General features: G+C 37.9%; 1 protein-coding gene across 1 annotated transcript in view; it reads right to left on the minus strand.

Moving 5' to 3' along the window:
* CACNA2D3 (calcium voltage-gated channel auxiliary subunit alpha2delta 3) overlaps nucleotides 1-17,460 on the minus strand; it is a 688,395-nt gene that overhangs the window by 21,441 nt on the left and 649,494 nt on the right. Inside the window, exons 32-35 of the mRNA XM_058170578.1 lie at nucleotides 8,349-8,424; nucleotides 6,761-6,813; nucleotides 5,313-5,368; nucleotides 2,293-2,404 (exon numbers count right to left, since the gene is read on the minus strand). Of these exons, the coding sequence (XP_058026561.1) occupies nucleotides 2,293-2,404; nucleotides 5,313-5,368; nucleotides 6,761-6,813; nucleotides 8,349-8,424 (297 nt within the window). The remainder of the gene's footprint in view (nucleotides 1-2,292; nucleotides 2,405-5,312; nucleotides 5,369-6,760; nucleotides 6,814-8,348; nucleotides 8,425-17,460) is intronic.

Here is a 17,460-nt window from a genome sequence, read left to right on the forward strand (position 1 = left end):
TCTTTCTTTCTTTCTTTCTTTCTTTCTTTCTTTCTTTCTTTCTTTCTTTCTTTCTTTCTTTCTTTCTTTCTTTCTTTCTTTCTTTCCTGTTTTTCTCTCTCTCTGTCTCTTTCTTTCAATGGAAGTAATTTCCCACCCCACAAAGAACCAGCAAAAACACTGTGATGTCAGAAGCAGAACATTCAGAATCTGCCCTATGTCACCATTTGCTGATTGCAAATGACAGTAATTGTATAAATTAAACCATGAAGAATATTCCCATGAGTCTTTAGCACTTATTTCTTTGGTTTACTATTCCTTGCTGTGAAAAAAATCATGGGTGCCTTGATATCAACATATTATTAACATAGAAGATTTATTTCTATCATGGAATATGAAATGATTTTCTGAGAAAATTTATCACAATTTATTATTTTAGTAGGTCTCAACCTGATCCTTTAAGATTAGGATTTCAACTCCCAGAGTTCCTCAGCTTTGCTGGCTGAGGGACTCTGGGAGTTGAAGTCCACAAGTCTTAAAGGGACCAAGGTTGGAGACCCCTGCTTTAAACTACATAATTTTAAGTAAAGTCATGTTTCCTACTGATTCAATCCAAGTATACTTCCTGACCTGAAAATACTTTTGAAAATATCAATGGTATGTTTTTATTTCACATAAGGAAAAGCTGGCCATGTTGAATTACAGTTCCTTTTTATATAATCATACACAAAGCATTAAATAATGAGGATATCGCATTTGAAATGTTTTCCCTGTTCTTAACTTTGTAAAAAAAAAAAAAAGGAATGACTAGTTTTTTATCAGATCTACAGTATAAAAATCTGTGAGTTGATTATTGCTACTTCAAATTTTCAACAACTTTCTCTTTTTTGAGGAAACGGCCAGTCAAATTAACCTATTCTTATTTTCAAGCATTATAATATTACTGAACTTAACAGGTACAAAATGTAACACCAATGGGGAAGACAGAAATCAATAATAAAGAAGATACTAGGATGTATAAAATTATCTAAGTGTAAAGTTTCACAAAGATTCATGTATTCACAGTGCAGCTCTGAAACACAAAAGAACAAAAATCTGATAGAAGTGTCTACAACTGGTAACTACATCAGCAGCTAATTTATCTACCAAGGGACTGGAAAATTGACTGCTGGAGAAACTAGCCAGTAAATGTCATCTGCTTCTGACTAAATTAGGAGGAGTTGCTACAGGGTGTTCAGGTGACCAGTCTCATTTAAAACCTCATTTAAAATGCCTTTGAGATTGATTTGCAGTCTATTTAAGTATCAAGACACTATAAATATGGTTATGTTCATAGTGTTGAGAGTTTAGAGCTTACAGAGAGAGCTCACCACCTTGGTCTTTTTGGCTAATACCTAAATGCAGAGAATTAGCAACCAATTAAGTCTAGCTTACACCTGCCTCCTGGCACGGTTTTCACTGTGTCCATATTCCTTTCCTCTCTTCAGGACCAGAAAAGGAAATAAATAGCTAGTGTTTTTCTTCTCCTAAGCTCCATGTAGTTCTGTGCATAGATTTGTGAATATCTGTCTCTTGTTGTATCAATATTCTCAGTTTTGAGATGAAACTGTGCAAAAGAAAGATTGCATTAAATGTCTCAAAACTTTCCCACTTATTATGGTGTCGAATATCTGTTGTCTTGACTTCTAACGTGACATACTAACAATTCTGCATTTCAATTCCTTTTTCTAATTAAGACACATGTGTCTATGCTGGGTTACAAACCTGGAACAAAGGGTGAGCCAAGTTTCCAGGTCATTCCAACATAAATGAGCAACATGTTGCTAATTTTGGAACCAGCTTTAGTGTCTCAAAATGATATTTCCTTGACCCCACGGATATTATCATTCTATTGTATCATGAAATAGGAATGCATCAAATCTGGATGATATGCCTCCTATATAGTATAATCAACCGGGCCTCATATACCTTCCCCCTTGACTTGGACTATGTTTTCCCTTGTGTCTAAATTTGCGGTTGTATAGTTTGAATAAAAGATCAGCTAATGTAACAGATAAAACAGTGACTAGTTTGTATGTCTTGCCATTGTTTACTCTTTGGATTATGGAACTGCAGCAGACAGAATCCCAAGGAAGGGCTCCTATTAAGCACTGAGGTCACACGGCTTTACCTGATTTACTTATTACATTTATGAGTATTACAGTCTAAATATTATCCATTCTGATAGGATTAGAGTAAGCCAGTTTTCCATGAGATGAGCATGAAGTTCAGAATTTTTCAACCAACTCCATGGAAAAAGAATTAAGTACTTACTTGAAGCAGTTGTCGCAATAAATATTTCCTGTGGTCTCCTTGATTGTGCGTTCAGAAACAAAAGCTGGATATTCAGTGTCACAAGGCTCTAGGGTTTGCTTCAATCGCTGAGCTAAAGAAAATAAGAGAGACTGAAGGGTTTTGATAATGATTTCATTTACAGTTCTTCGGCGTGAGATGCTGTATCAATATTTTGGACCTTGTGTAATCATTACAGTGCTCCTGCCACCCTGTGATTTATGCTGGTAATGCATAAGATTTATTTTATAATTAAATAAGACATTTATAAAAAGACACAATGTATTAAAGGATATTCTTATAATACAGGACTTTACTCTAATGATAGTTTGACCATAAGAAAGACATGGGATACTGATTCAGTGGTAACTGCATATATGAGTAAATTTAATATTTGTAAATATATCAGCAACAATATAGATGTACTTAGTAGAACTGAAGGGTATTTCATATTCATTCCCACCCTTACTTCTTGAAAAAAACAACACCTAGTTATCCATGGAAAATTATGGCAGTATTGTTCTCAGTTTGGTAAAATTCATGCAACTGACAAGAGTGGTATTAATACCATACTTTGTATTTGCAATACAACTTTATTGTTTAGTGAATGCTGTTTTGAAAAGCCAAACTTATTTAATTGCTTAATCTTAGCTGTCCCCCATCTTAAAACTGTTTGGAGAAGCTTTAAATCAATTATTTTTAATATTTTCCTTATTGTTGTTCTTTGTGTTATTCTTATCATATTGCCGGGTCTGCAGTTTTGCATTTTGCCCATCACTTTGTCCAGTTATTTTAATATTATTAGTTTAAATGTGTGTGGTTTTGATAACCCAGTTACTTATAATATATTGTTACTATCATTATTTTGGTGTACATTACAAGGCTACAGAGTATGCAAATGTACATTCCACCTGCTGCCATGTCCCTTACCAAGTTAGCTATTATTTAAAATATTGATGACCAATTATGACAATTCTGTCAGAGGAGACACATGAAAATCAATGGTACAGGTTGGTGCCAACCAGTTTAACATTCACTAACTGCAGTGGGCCTATATTAAATATGACTTAAGTTTGGATCCAATCCAAATTTTTTCAGTTGAAGTCAAGGTGAAAAATTAAAAGAAAATCCCACATCCTCAAGTTTTATTTTAGGTTTTCTTTAAAACCAACTTACATCCATACCTGCAAATTGTGTCTATTTGTATAGTGATAAGGAATACCTCATGCCCTAGAATTATTGAACTTAACATCTGGGATTCCTATGATCAGCGGGGTTAATAGATGCCATATATTCTTTACTGAATTTTTCAAAGTAAAAATAGGATACAAATAACTATGAATATTTTCTTTCCATTTTGCAAGATATATTCAGGAACCACCATTCTCCTTCAACCCAGCCAAAAAAGGAAAAGGAAAAAGAAAAGGAAAGGTGCAAGGTGTATTATCTGCTGATTTCATAAATTTCATTAGAATGGGATAAAACATCTTGCTCTCTAGTTTTTTGGATCTGTGCTGGTAATCATCTCTCCTATGACTGCCAGCTTATGCAATCCACTATAAATATCAACTGCATTAAAATGATGCCTTTCTTGTGATCAGGATGAGGGGGTACTTTGCAGCCTCCTAGTAATTAACAAAAGGGAGCAGGTGACGTGTATAATTATATGCTCAGCTTCCAGTGTAAAGTAAATTCTAAAGGGCAGTATCGTTATTTACTGAGGTAATGGCAAACCTGTGTCCTTAAAGGAAAAAAGTATGCAAGTTAATTATATAGCCGCAACACATATTTATTCCTAATTCTTCCAAAACAAAGAGTTATGGATAGGAAGCCATTTTATTGGACAGTGTGAGAGAGTATAATTTGCAGTAGTGAAATAAAGAGGCTATTTTCTTGGCAAGATCTCAGAAGTGGTTGGCCATTACCTGCTTCCTGGGGTGGGGGGGATAGAGAGAGGAGGGAGGGAGGGAGGTAGAGACAGACAGACAGACAGGCCCAAGGTTACCCAGCTAGCATTGTACCTAGCGTAGAACTTGAACTCATAGTTTCCCAGTCTGATGCCTTAATCATTACACCAAACTGGCTCCCCATATATGTTTATACTGCAAATGATTTAAATCTATGGCACCAGGGCAGCAAAATTTCAGCTGGGCCTGAGGAATGCTTCCTTTCCTTCTTCCTTAAAACTGGTAAATCCTGCAAAAATATTACAGTGGCTATAAATATTTTTTTAAAAAAAATATTTATTTAATTCTTGTTACTGTCTATCTCAACCTAGTGGCTCTGGGGAGTGAGCCAGATGATACAGTGTGCCTTTCGTTACTTTGGGGTAGCTGTTTGACAAGCCACCAAGATTATTTCTTTGTCAGTACAGTGTGCCATAAAAAATTGCTGCATCCAAAAGCCATATTAGCCATTTACTTATGAATGTCACCAACTGCATACATTAAATTCCACCAGAAACCGAAACCACAAAAACCAATGGATGTACTTAATTTGTTTCTTGTATCGGACAAGCCCACCACTATGGAGTAGGTATTCATGTTTTCCTCTTTCACAACTTCTGCCCAGATTATGTATTTATTGGGTGCATAGGATTTACACAGGAGGGGCAAAACTCTGGTTGGAAATACAGACTTTTGCACTGGAACTGATTCTTGCAAGACTACTGTAGTGACTGTCTCTCTCATGCTTTTCCAGCAATGTAATCTCTAAGAAACTTTAATTGGTTTACTGCAATCCCAGTGTTTGAAAAAAAAATAAACACAATGCATCACTAAGGTAGTGTTAGAAAAGTCTAGTCTAAAAACTCCCTCCAAGTCTAAAAACTATTGTTAAATTGTCCTACTCCAAACCAAAAGAAAATAATTTTCTGTTTTGTGCATACCCTTAGAAAAACTGGAGGTTCCTGTCGTACATCAAGCTTTTGTGGAATACTGACTTTTTATAAAAGCAAATAATATAGGTGTTAATATATATCTGTTAATATAAATTATTCTTACCCTTTGCTATAAGGTCTGAATGCCACCAATTGCATAGATTAAATTCCACCAGAAACCTAAGCCACAAAAATATATCATTTGATTACATCTGGCATGTTTATACCATTAACTGTCAGTAATACATTTTTTCCAGCATGTTCAAAAACAGACATCCAGCTAAGCTTATGATGAGATATAGTCTGCTATAGTTGTACATTTTCTCCCAGCTGAATTCATTTTACAATTTCAAATTCTGTTGAAATTGGTATCGCTGCTGGACTTTTCTGTAGCCAAGAATTTTATTTAAAAAATACCTTATTGCACTTTCTAGTATATGACAAGCTGCAGTAGCTATTTTTCCAGTAAAGAGAACACTTTGATTGGGGGATTAAAATTTACCCATGATGCATACATTCAATCTTGGGTATTCAAAATTTCAAATTCCCACAAACCTCATAAACAGTAAAATATTATTTCTGATTTTATCAGCAAATGGTAAAACCTTCTCATACAAAAATACATCTTCCCTATGAAAATTTGTCAACTTCAAGTCATGCTTATGTGAAGGCTAAAGTCAATGGCAATAGCTTTTAAATGTTCAAATTGAAAGGAAAAAACAGTTATCATAAACAATCAATTGAGAAGCAATAAGTTTTCTGAACTTTACCCTGTAATACCCATATTTTTCTACAGTCATCATCAAAGTTCAATTTTATTTTGAATTTTGCAGATTTAGTTTGCAATAAATCACACGCACACATTCCCTTCCACCCACTATGAGAAATCTCATTTAAATCTAGGTCCTGAATATCTGTAAAGTAATAAGCCTAGCCAATTATAGATTGTTCAATGTCTCCTGCCACTCCTACTCTCCACCAAACAAAACTTAACAAAAGTGTTAGGGCTGCTTTGTCCTTTACTGGTGCGGTCCAGTTATTCAAAAGAAATTACCACTCAAGTGTATAATCCGTTTTTATTTTAAAACTGTTATGAATTGACAGGAGCTCTATATCATTTGGAAAACACCACTAGATCTTGCATGAACTTCAAATATGCCAATCATAGGGCTGCAATCACTTAAGAAATTAGAGAACAACAGAAGATCCTCTGAGAAAATACACACATTAGTAGCCCACCCAAGCAGAACTGGAATCAGCCAAATATTTATATTACATCTAAGTGCAACCACAGTAATAAATTTAGGCTGCAATCCTATATTTGAATTATCCAGGAGTTAGCTCCACTGAAAATAATAGGATTCTACTTTTGAGTAGACATGTATTGAATTGCATTATTAGTTTATATTTTGGAAATGATTACTGTGAAATCCATAAGGCTTTAAGTACTTTTTAAACTGCTAAAATTATACACTAAGGATCTGAAAGTGTACATAAATTACTCAACTGGTACAACAAGAAGAATGAAAGATGGAAAAGTATGATCTTCAAATCAGAACAAGTTTTACTTACAAGACAAGTTCAGTCACAATCCATTTGACTGCAGCAAAGAAAGCTTTGTAAGGCTGAAGACAAACAAATTATTTAATCAAAAAGCCAGAATGTATAATATTTATATGTTAAGTGACAGATGTGTATCACATTTTAAATACATTAATATTTCTACAAATGAATAAAATGCTATGATTTTAGCACAGTTATTACTGTGAAGTTTATGTGTGATATAATTATTGGCAAAAATAATAACATGTTGCTTGAATTGTTATCACTTCTATTTTCCCAGACTAATTTATTGTATAACTATTGCCCCACCACTCATTTATAGCATCTTCTAGTATCATCCAAAAATCACAGTGCTCAAAATAACAATAAAGGAAAGACATGATATCACTCAAGAATGGTTAGAATGTTTCAAAAACTTTTACAGATGAGATATAAACAATATTGTTTTATATGAGATATAACTCATATTGTAAATTCACTTGTTCACTACTAGAAAAATTAAGAAACATTTAGTGAATGCTTGAACAAATTTGCTGAAATGCACTAATAGTATATCTAACAGTACTCAATCAAATATTTCTCAGAAGATTGCAAGAATGACATGGGGCTAAAATTACAAAAATACAGCCTTCCTTCCTTCCTTCCTTCCTTCCTTCCTTCCTTCCTTCCTTCCTTCCTTCCTTCCTTCCTTCCTTTCCTTCCCTCCTCCCTTCCTCCTTCGATGAATGTTCACCTTACTATTCATGGTAGTGATTTTTCATTTTATATCAATCATGTTTCTTATCACAAACTCCTGATTAGAATGCTTGAAAGTTAGATTTAGGCCACTACTTTATTTAATTCATAAATGTAAAACCTATAGATCAATAGTGTGATATGTGGATTACAACTGGGGAGACTCTGGTTCAAGATCATGATAGCTCTTGTCATTATTTCTCAGCACAACCTAACTCAGCCCAACAAAACACTTTTGTGAGGAAATAAAGAAGATAGTGGAACATATGCCTTATTGAGGTCCTAGAGGAGAAGTGGGATATAAATCAAATGAATCAGTAGTAATTGTTCCTACTTTTTAACACTTTTTTAAAAAAAATCATTCTAATTTTGATCCAACAATGATTATACTGATGATTTATTGTTATAATACCAGAAAATATTCATGTTTTATAAGTTGGTCAGAAACAAATACAATATTGTGTTTAAAATTCCTGATTTTTCCAGCTAAATGAGGATTACATTTAGGGTAATGAGGTACAATTTGATGCATCTATTCCAAAATACATCCCGTTGTGATCAAAGGTATTATTCTAGGAAATGTAATCACACAATATATGAAATGCTTACTGTGCTTAAACAAAGTTATGTATTTACAGGCAATTTACAAATCCAGGAGGCAAGCATACATTAGGGACAAACATATTGAAAAGTCGCCAACATTCGTGTGAGCTAATAGTTTAAAAAATTACCATAATGTTTTGTTGGCCACCATAAACACACAGTAAACACACTAGGAATAAAGTTTATTGATACTTCGATAAGGATATATAGGATTAGAAATAAATGACAATGTAATAATAAGCAATAGAAGAATACTTACATCCAATAAGGTGTGGGCACTATCACTACTCTCTTTGGTTGTTCTACACATGGCTTGGTAGTCATACAGAGTAATTCTATAGAGAAGAATAGAAAACTGCTTGACTAGAAGGAAAAAAATAAACCGAAAAACAATGTGAAATGCAACAAGACTTGCTCACAAAGCAAAAATAGCAATAGCATTTTTAAAGGAAGTGTTTAGATTATAGAATTAATACATACTCAGATTAAAAAAATAAAATGTAAAGAAAAAATGTATAAGTCTAAGGATTGAATAAAACTGCCAGGAAAATGTGACTATTAAATTGATTCACAAAATAGAAATATGTATTTAAAAATTAAAGTATTGGTTTCTGCTCCTTTAGTAATTCTAAAAACAGTAACAACTGAAGTATCGAAGTACTAAAATGGGATTGTGTTTATCAATAATTTAAAGAACACATATTAGAATGTCTAATGGTGTTATTTGATTTTTTTCTGGGATTAAATTTTTTTTGGGTACTATCTGATGTCTCAAAATAATCTTTCACACATCCACATGCAGTTTCTCTATATATTTATGTAAAAGGGAAGAAACAAACGAGATACAGGATAGTAAAAGAAAATAATGTAATTTAAATGTGAATTTTAAAAAATGATTATAAAACCCAACTCTTGATTGCAAATATGGAAAAAACCCAGCTAAAGTTATGTATGTTTAGATCCATGGATATCCAGGATACTATTTGTAATATAGATACACTTGTCTCTTTGATGTTCTCTGATAGCCAATTCCAGATTAAAACTGAATCAGAAGGCACATTTCATATGTTCTGCATTATTGCAGAGTGTAGCCCATTTGATTTTTATGGGGTTTTAATGGGGATAGTGGTTTCAACTTGGTTTAATTGGGTTATTTTTGTTTTTACTGTTATCTGCGTTTTGTTTATTGTTCTTTGTGTTTGTTTTAATTACATGAACTGCCCAGAGTCACGAATTTGAGATATGTGGTAACACAAATTGAATGAATGAATGAATAAGCAAGCAAGAATGGCTAATCAAAATTTGTTTCCAGAAAATACATAATATGAAAACAGCAACAACCTTGCCTGTGGTTTATTCTTAATTTTATGCTGCTAAATGTTAAGGCACTAAATCAACTCAAACAATTTTCTCATCTTTGAATTAGTTTGTCATATTGATTGCCTAAGAACCTCTGGGTAATCTCAAAGAACAAAGAACTCTACCGGTATCCTGAGGATGTAATGAGATTTTAAAATATTATAGACTGAAGAATAATGAAGAAAATAGGATATATTTTTTTGATCCATCATAACCTAGAAGGCTATGATTCTAAATTTTTTGGAAAAAGTCAGTCCTGGTGAAGGCGCTTCCCTCTGTTAAACCATATCTGTTTCTCAAAGACTGTCTGGACAAGTCCCTGCAGTTTTTTGGCAAGGTTTTTCAGAAGTGGTTTGCCATTGCCTCTTTCCTATAGCTGAGAAAATGTGACTACTTCAAGGTCACCAAGTTGACCTTGTGCCTAAAGTGGGATTGGAACTCACAGTCTTCTGATTTTTAGCCTGATGCCTTAACCACTATACCAAACTAGGTCTCCTTGAAAACCACTGTAATTTCTGTCAGGCTTCTCTCAAGGAGTGCAACAATGATGTTATGGCTGCAGTGTGAGGAAAAAAATGTTGCAATGCCTGTTTCAGTCTCAATGTGATGTTTATATTATATAATATTATATAATCTTTATATCTTTATCCCTAAAGAAAACCCCACTGTTGACAAACTTCTTTTAGCAATTTATGAATTTGGTCCCAAAGCATTTAGCAAGGAGAAATGCTGCTTCTCTACAGGTTGTTTCTTTTTTATTTCTTATTCAAAAATCTTTTTGGCAAGGTGATTGAAGGAACATCTTCACATAGATGGGTTTCTCCAACTTACTAACATTTTCTCGGCAAGGGGCCGGGATAGCTCAGGCAATAGAGAAGCCTGTTATTAGAACACAAAGCCTGCAATTACTGCAGGTTCGAGCCCGGCCCAAGGTTGACTCAGCCTTCCACCCTTTATAAGGTAGGTAAAATGAGGACCCAGATTGTTGGGGGGGCAATAAGTTGACTTTGTAAAAAATATACAAATAGAATGAGACTATTGCCTTATACATTGTAAGCTGCCCTGAGTCTTCGGAGAAGGGCGGGGTATAAATGTAAACAAAAAAAAAAAGATGGTGTTGTATCAATCAAAGGAGGTGCATTGCAAACAAATGTATGTGATGATACAGGCTCTATTAGCTGTTGAATACTAAAAACGTTCAGTAGATTTAGACTTAGGAATTCATACTGGCTAATGCAGAGCAGAGCTGAGTTGGACTGCCTTTTGGTGCCATATTTTCCTAGCTATTTTATGTTTAACTGAAGCTAGCGAGAATCCAGCATCATCTGATCATCCCTATCCCCAACATTTGTTGACCATGCCTGTTTTGTATTTTTGCAATCCATGAAAGAGCCTGGAGAACTAGGAAAGATTGAGGGCAAAAGAAGAAGGGGACGACAGAAAATGAAGTGGCTGGATGGAGTCACCGAAGCAGTAGGCATGAGCTTAAATGGACTCCAGAGGATGGTAGATGACAGGAAGGCCTGGAGGAACATTGTCCATGGGGTCACAAATGGGTCGGACACGACATCACAACTAACAACAACAACAATCCATGAAAAAGATCTGGTTTTCCAAATCTCATAGTTGCTCTTTGGTCAGTTACCAAAAGCAATTCAGTCATGACATTATATTTATTCTATGCAAATTAACTATAATGTTTTAGCCAAAGTATCTGAACACTAACAAACTGAATGTGTAATTTAAATTTTATTTATTTTATTTTATTTTATTAGATTTTTATACCGCCCTTCTCCCGAAGGACTCAGGGCGGTGTACAGCCGAAATAAAATACAGAGTATATACAATTAAAAGAAATTAAAAGAAACTATTAATAAATGGCCGATAATTTAAAAAATTTACAAATGTTTAAAATCTCTAAAACCCCAATTTAAAATCAACTATTTATGCCAGTCCTGCTTGAGTAAATAAGTATGTTTTTAGCTCACGACGGAAGGTCCGAAGATCAGGAACTTGACGTAAGCCAGGGGGGAGTTCGTTCCAGGCGTCGGTGCTCCCACAGAAGGCCCTACCCTGGGAGCCGCCAGCCGACATTGTTTGGCGGACGGCACCCTGAGAAGGCCCTCTGTGAGAGCGTCTGGTCGATGGGAGGCATACGGTAACAGCAGGCGGTCTCGTAAGTACCGGGTCCTAAGCCATGGGCGCTTTAAAGGTGGTAACCAGTATCTTGAAGCGCACCGAAAGACCACAGGAAGCCAGTGCAAACTACGGAGCAGTGGTGTTATGTGGGAGCCACGGTCGGCCCCCATTACCACTCGCGCAGCTGCATTCTGGACTAACTGCAGCCTCCGGGTGCACCTCAAGGGCAGCCCCATGTAGAGAGCATTGCAATAATCCAGCCGAGACGTAACCAGAGTGTGAGTGACCGTGCATAAGGCATCCCGGTCAAGGAAGGGACGCAACTGGCGAACCAAGCGAACTTGGTAAAAAGCCCTCCTGGTGACGGCCGCCAGATGTTCCTCAAAGGACAGCCGGCCATCCAGGAGGACGCCCAAGTTGCGAACCACCTCCTTTGAGGCCACTAACTCGCCCCCAACAGTCAGCTGCGGATGCAGCTGACTGTACCGGGGTGCCGGAATCCACAGCCACTCCGTCTTGGAGGGATTGAGCTTGAGTCTGTTTCTCCCCATCCAGACCCGTATGGCTTCCAGGCACCGGGACAGCACTTCGACCGCTTCGTTGGGGTGGTCCGGGGTGGAAAAGTACAGCTGAGTGTCATCAGCGTACAGATGATAACTCACCCCGAACCCACTGATGACCTCGCCCAGCGGCTTCATGTAGATGTTGAACAGGGTAGGCGAGAGAATCGAGCCCTGGGGTACCCCACAAGTGAGGCCCCTCGAGGACGACCTCTGCCCCCCTGTCAACACCGACTGTGACCGGTCAGAGAGATAGGAGGAGAACCACCGATAAACGGTGCCTCCCACTCCCAATCCCTCCAACCGGCGCAGCAGGATACCATGGTCGATGGTATCAAAAGCCGCTGAAAGATCTAATAGGACCAAGGCAGAGGAACAGCCCCTGTCCCTGTCCCTCCAGAGGTCATCCACCAACGCGACCAAAGCCGTCTCCGTGCTATAACCGGGCCGGAAGCCGGACTGGAACGGGTCTAGATAGACAGCTTCCTCCAGGTGCCGGGGAAGCTGCCATGCAACCACACTCTCTACAACCTTCGCTAAGAAGTGAAGGTTGGAGACTGGATGATAATTTCCCAAAATAGCTGGGTCCAGGGAAGGCTTCTTCAGGAGAGGTCTCACCACCGCCTCCTTCAAGGCGGCGGGGAAAACCCCTTCAGCTAAAGAAGCATTTATAATCCCCTGGAACCAGCCTCGTGTCACCTCCTGAGCAGCCAGTACTAACCAGGAAGGACACGGGTCCAGTAAACACGTGGTCGCATGCAACCTCCCCAGCAACCTGTCCACGTCCTCGGGAGCCACAGAATCAAACTCATCCCAAATAACCTCAACAAGACGAGTCTCTGTCACCTCGGCTGAATCATCGCAATCATGGTCCAAGCCATCACGAAGCTGAACGAGGTTCATTGACTCAATGCATTGAGTAGCATTGGGCTTTGTTTGCCTACATCGGATGAAGGGAACTTAATGCAGAAATAAATTGGCTTGGCACGTGGTAACAAAAATGACAGCATCTTGATGCTGTAAACATAATCTTTTAAACAGAATTATATTTAGTTCAATTGACCTGAATAAGCAAAATTGTTCACATTGTTTTCTAAAACAGCTTATTATTTCATTGGCTCACATACTTTCATGAGAATTAAAATACAGAAGGATTAAAGTTGATGTACCTCATGTACAGGTATGCATATTCAGGTTTGATTTTACCCATCTTGAGATTGTCTTTGAACAGTATCAACATAATGAGCAAGATTCTGTTTTAACATTTTAATAACCTAAGAACTCACATATGGACTGGGCAGATGATGAAGGCAATGTCGAAGAATTATGGCAGAAAAAAAGATATTGCCATACGCTCGCACAGAGAGGGACTCCTCAGGGTGCCGTCCGCCAAGCAATGTCGGCTGGCGGCCCCCAGGGGAAGGGCCTTCTATGTGGGGGCTCCCACCTTTTGGAACGAAATTCCCCCTGGACTTCGTCAACTGCCGGACCTTCAGACCTTTCGCCGCGAACTGAAGACCTATCTGTTTATTCGCGCAGGACTGGCATAGGATTTTAATAGTTTTAATATTTTAATATTTGATATAATTTTATAAATTTTATGGGGTTTTATTATTTTAATGTTTTAATTCGGCCATATGTCTAATAAGTTTTTTAATTCATTGTTTTATTTGTATATTACTGTCATTTTTATCTTGGCTGTAAACCGCCCTGAGTCCTTCGGGAAAAGGGCGGTATAAAAATCCAATAAATAAATAAATAAAAATAAATAAATAAATAAATATTTGTGTCATGATTAGGTATCCAACTTTTAAAGCAAATAACATACAAACTGAACAGCTGAACTGCTGTAGATTATAAAATGCACATTTTATATTCCAGTTTCCTGGATAGCTGAAAAAGTAGTTAAAATCAGAAACATTTTATTTATTTTATTTCTAAGATTTATATGGCCACATCTCAGATAATGACCCCAGGTAACTCACAACGATCAATAGAAAGAGAAATAAAGTTGGCTTGGTGACTTTGGGCCAGTTACTCTCTCTCAGCCCAACCCACCTCACAAGGTGATTGTGCAGAAAATAGGAGGAGAAAAAAGTATTATGTACAGTATGTTCATTGTTTTGAATTACTGATACCGAAAATGCCTGGAGGAAAGTCGTTCCACTGATTATTTGTTCTCATTGTCAGGAAATTTCTCCTTAGTTCTAGGTTGCTTCTCTCCTTGGTTATTTTCCAGCCATTGCTTCTTGTCTTGCCTTCTGGTGCCTTGGGAAATAGATTGACTTATTTGGGCAGCCCCTCAAATTTTGGAACACTATCATATATTACCTCCCTCTCTGGTACTTCTTTTCACTAGACTAGACATACCCAATTCCTGTTCATCATATATTTTATCCTCCAGTCCCCTAATAATCTTTGTTGCTCTTCTCTGCGGTTCCAGAGTCTCAACATCTTTTTTATGTTGTGGTGACCAAAACTGGATGCAGTGATTCCAAGTGGTACTAATACTTCACGTGATCTTGATTTTATCTCTCTGTTTATGCAATCTGGGACTGCGTTGGCTGTTTCGCCAGCTGCAGAACACTCCTGGCTCATATTTAAGTGATTGTCCTCTATGACTCTAAAATCCCTCTCACAATTACTACTATTGAGCTAGGTACCACCTATTCTATACCTGTGCATTTGGTTTTTCTTTCCTAAAAGTAGAATCTTACTTTTCTCCCAATTAAATTTCATTTTGTTAGATAGGGCCCAGTGTTCCAATCTGAAGAAATTCTTCTGTATATTAAACCTATTTTCTGAAGTATTGACTATTCCTTGCAACTTGGTGTCATCTGCAAATTTGATGTTCTCCTTCGGTTAGCAACTCAACAAGTTACAACAATATTTGTAAAGCAAAGTTTGTTACATATTTAGATAGTTTGTTGGCATTTATTAGGCATTTAGATAATTTGTTAGAGCTGTGGTGGTGCAGGGGTTAGAATGCAGTATTGCAGGCTAATTCTGCTGACTGCCAATTGTCAGCAGTTCAATTCTCACCAGCTCAACATTGACTCAGCCTTCCATCCTACCGAGGTCAGTAAAACGAGGACCCAGATTGTTGGGGGCAATATGCTGACTCTGTAAACCACTTAGAGAGGGCTGTGAAGCGCTGTGAAGCAGTATATAAGTCTAAATAGCTACTGTTATTTTATATCCCATTAAATGCCTAGATAGGTTGCTGAAGTCTTTAAATTCAAAAGACTTATTTGAATGAAAAACATTCAGTAAAACATCAACTTTATTGTTGGATAGTATATATGTTTAGTATTTTTCATAACCTAATCTGGCAGTGTTAACATGGAGTTTATAAACAAGAACTTTGTCCAATATTGGACAACTCCATGTGTAGTCTCTTAGTTTTGCTCACCAGCTTCCTAACTTTCCAACAGGGGCGAATCAAGTTTTAAATGGGTTGAAGGGTAGAATGGGAACAAGAGACCTCTGCGATACAAAGTGTTCCAATCCCTACCCTTAACCCTCCATTTTCTGGGCTGATTTTAGGCAGTTTTTTGTGCTTTTGGTTGGATAAATGATTAAAGACAGAAAAGGAAGCTGTTTGCCTCCCACAGGCTTTCTGCTGCCATCTTGACCCTTAAACTTTTCAAAACCATGGAAAATGATCTGAACTTGTCTCAACCTTCCCCCTTCTTTCGGGGATTTGGGATATGGATTTAAGAGTAAGAATAGGAGCTATTTGTCTCCGTTTCCAGTCTTAATTTTGAATACATAGAGCACCAATTAAAAAGGTGTCACTGAAATGCTATAATTTTGCTGCCAATATCTGGGGGGTGGGGGTTGAGATTGGTAGAACATACACAGTGCAGGAGAATACAATCTGATTGTTATCCATCCTTAGTTTAGATAATGTCTGGAAGCACATAATGAGACTTCTTCATACAAGTTTCTAAAAATATTCTTTTCCTGGAAAATTACTACATGAAAGTGATTACACAGAAAGAGAATTTTGTTTAAACCAATAGGCAGAGATTTGGCCTGCAAAAACACTTTTAAGAAATGATTAAATGGGGGGGGGGAGAGAGAGAGAATAAATCTACATAGCTTCTGTGTGTTGTTTTAGCACAAATTCCTTTAATTTGTACACTGTATTCTTAACTATTACACTATATTAATAATGCTCATTTTACATGAGACAGTATTAACACTTGTTGTTCTCTTAATGTCAACAACTATTATTAATATTTTGACTTCACTAAAGTTTTCATAAATGTGTTCAATTAAAATGGTTAAGTTTGAAAGGAATCCATCTATTGGATTGACCTGGTTGGGCACGGTAGGGGGGGTACCCCTTACAGAAATGTGCCCACCGGGTTTCTGTGCGTTCCATCAGCCGAGGATCCAGGGTAGGGGTGGGGGGGTGGCGGTTGTTATTAACAAGGGTCTGCGGCCGAGGGAGGCTACTGTACCACAGATAGCCGGCTGTGAATCCCTCTTTGTGAAGTGGGGTCGGGGGATACAGGTGGGCCTGCTGATCACGTACCTGGCTCCCTGCGGCATGATAGCGGCCCTGCCTGAACTGCTGGAGGTGATAGCCGGTCTGGCGGTTGATACCCCCAGACTTATTGTTATGGGGGATTTCAACCTGCCATTGCTCAGCGAGGCATCGGCAGCAGCTCAGGAGTTCAGAGCCTCCATGATGGCCCTGGACCTGATTCAATTAGTTGAGGGTCCCACTCACATTGGAGGAAACACGCTGGACTTAATTTTTGTCTCTGGACAGTGGTTGAGTGATTTAGATGTAAGGGAATTAGTCGTTCAACCCTTGTCATGGTCGGATCACTCTCTTCTTCGACTGGACCTTCGAACCGCCTATCCCCATCGCAGGGAGTTGGAACCAATATGTTGGTTCTGTCCCAGGCGCCTGATGGACCCGGAGAAGCTCCTGACGGAGCTTGGTCCTATTCCTGAGACCCTGGCCCATGACTCAGCTGAGGAACTTGTCGCCGCCTGGGAAAGGGCGGTGGCAGGGACCTTGGACCGCGTCGTGCCTTTGCGGCCTCTGACCCGGCGCTGTGCTCGACCGGCTCCTTGGTTTTCCGAGGAACTGAGAGAGATGAAGCGCCGGAAAAGACGCCTAGAGAGTGTCTGGAGAGCCAGCCGTTCCGACTCTGATCGAACACTAGTATGGTCTCATATTCAGACCTATCTAGTGGCGATAAGGACGGTGAAACGGGAGTATTTCACCGCTCTCATCTGGGCAGATAATCGCCCAGCCGCCTTATTTAGGGTGACCCGTTTAGGTTGTTCCTC

Source organism: Ahaetulla prasina, chromosome 2 (assembly GCF_028640845.1).
Source record: "Ahaetulla prasina isolate Xishuangbanna chromosome 2, ASM2864084v1, whole genome shotgun sequence".
Taxonomy (NCBI): Eukaryota; Metazoa; Chordata; class Lepidosauria; order Squamata; family Colubridae; genus Ahaetulla; species Ahaetulla prasina.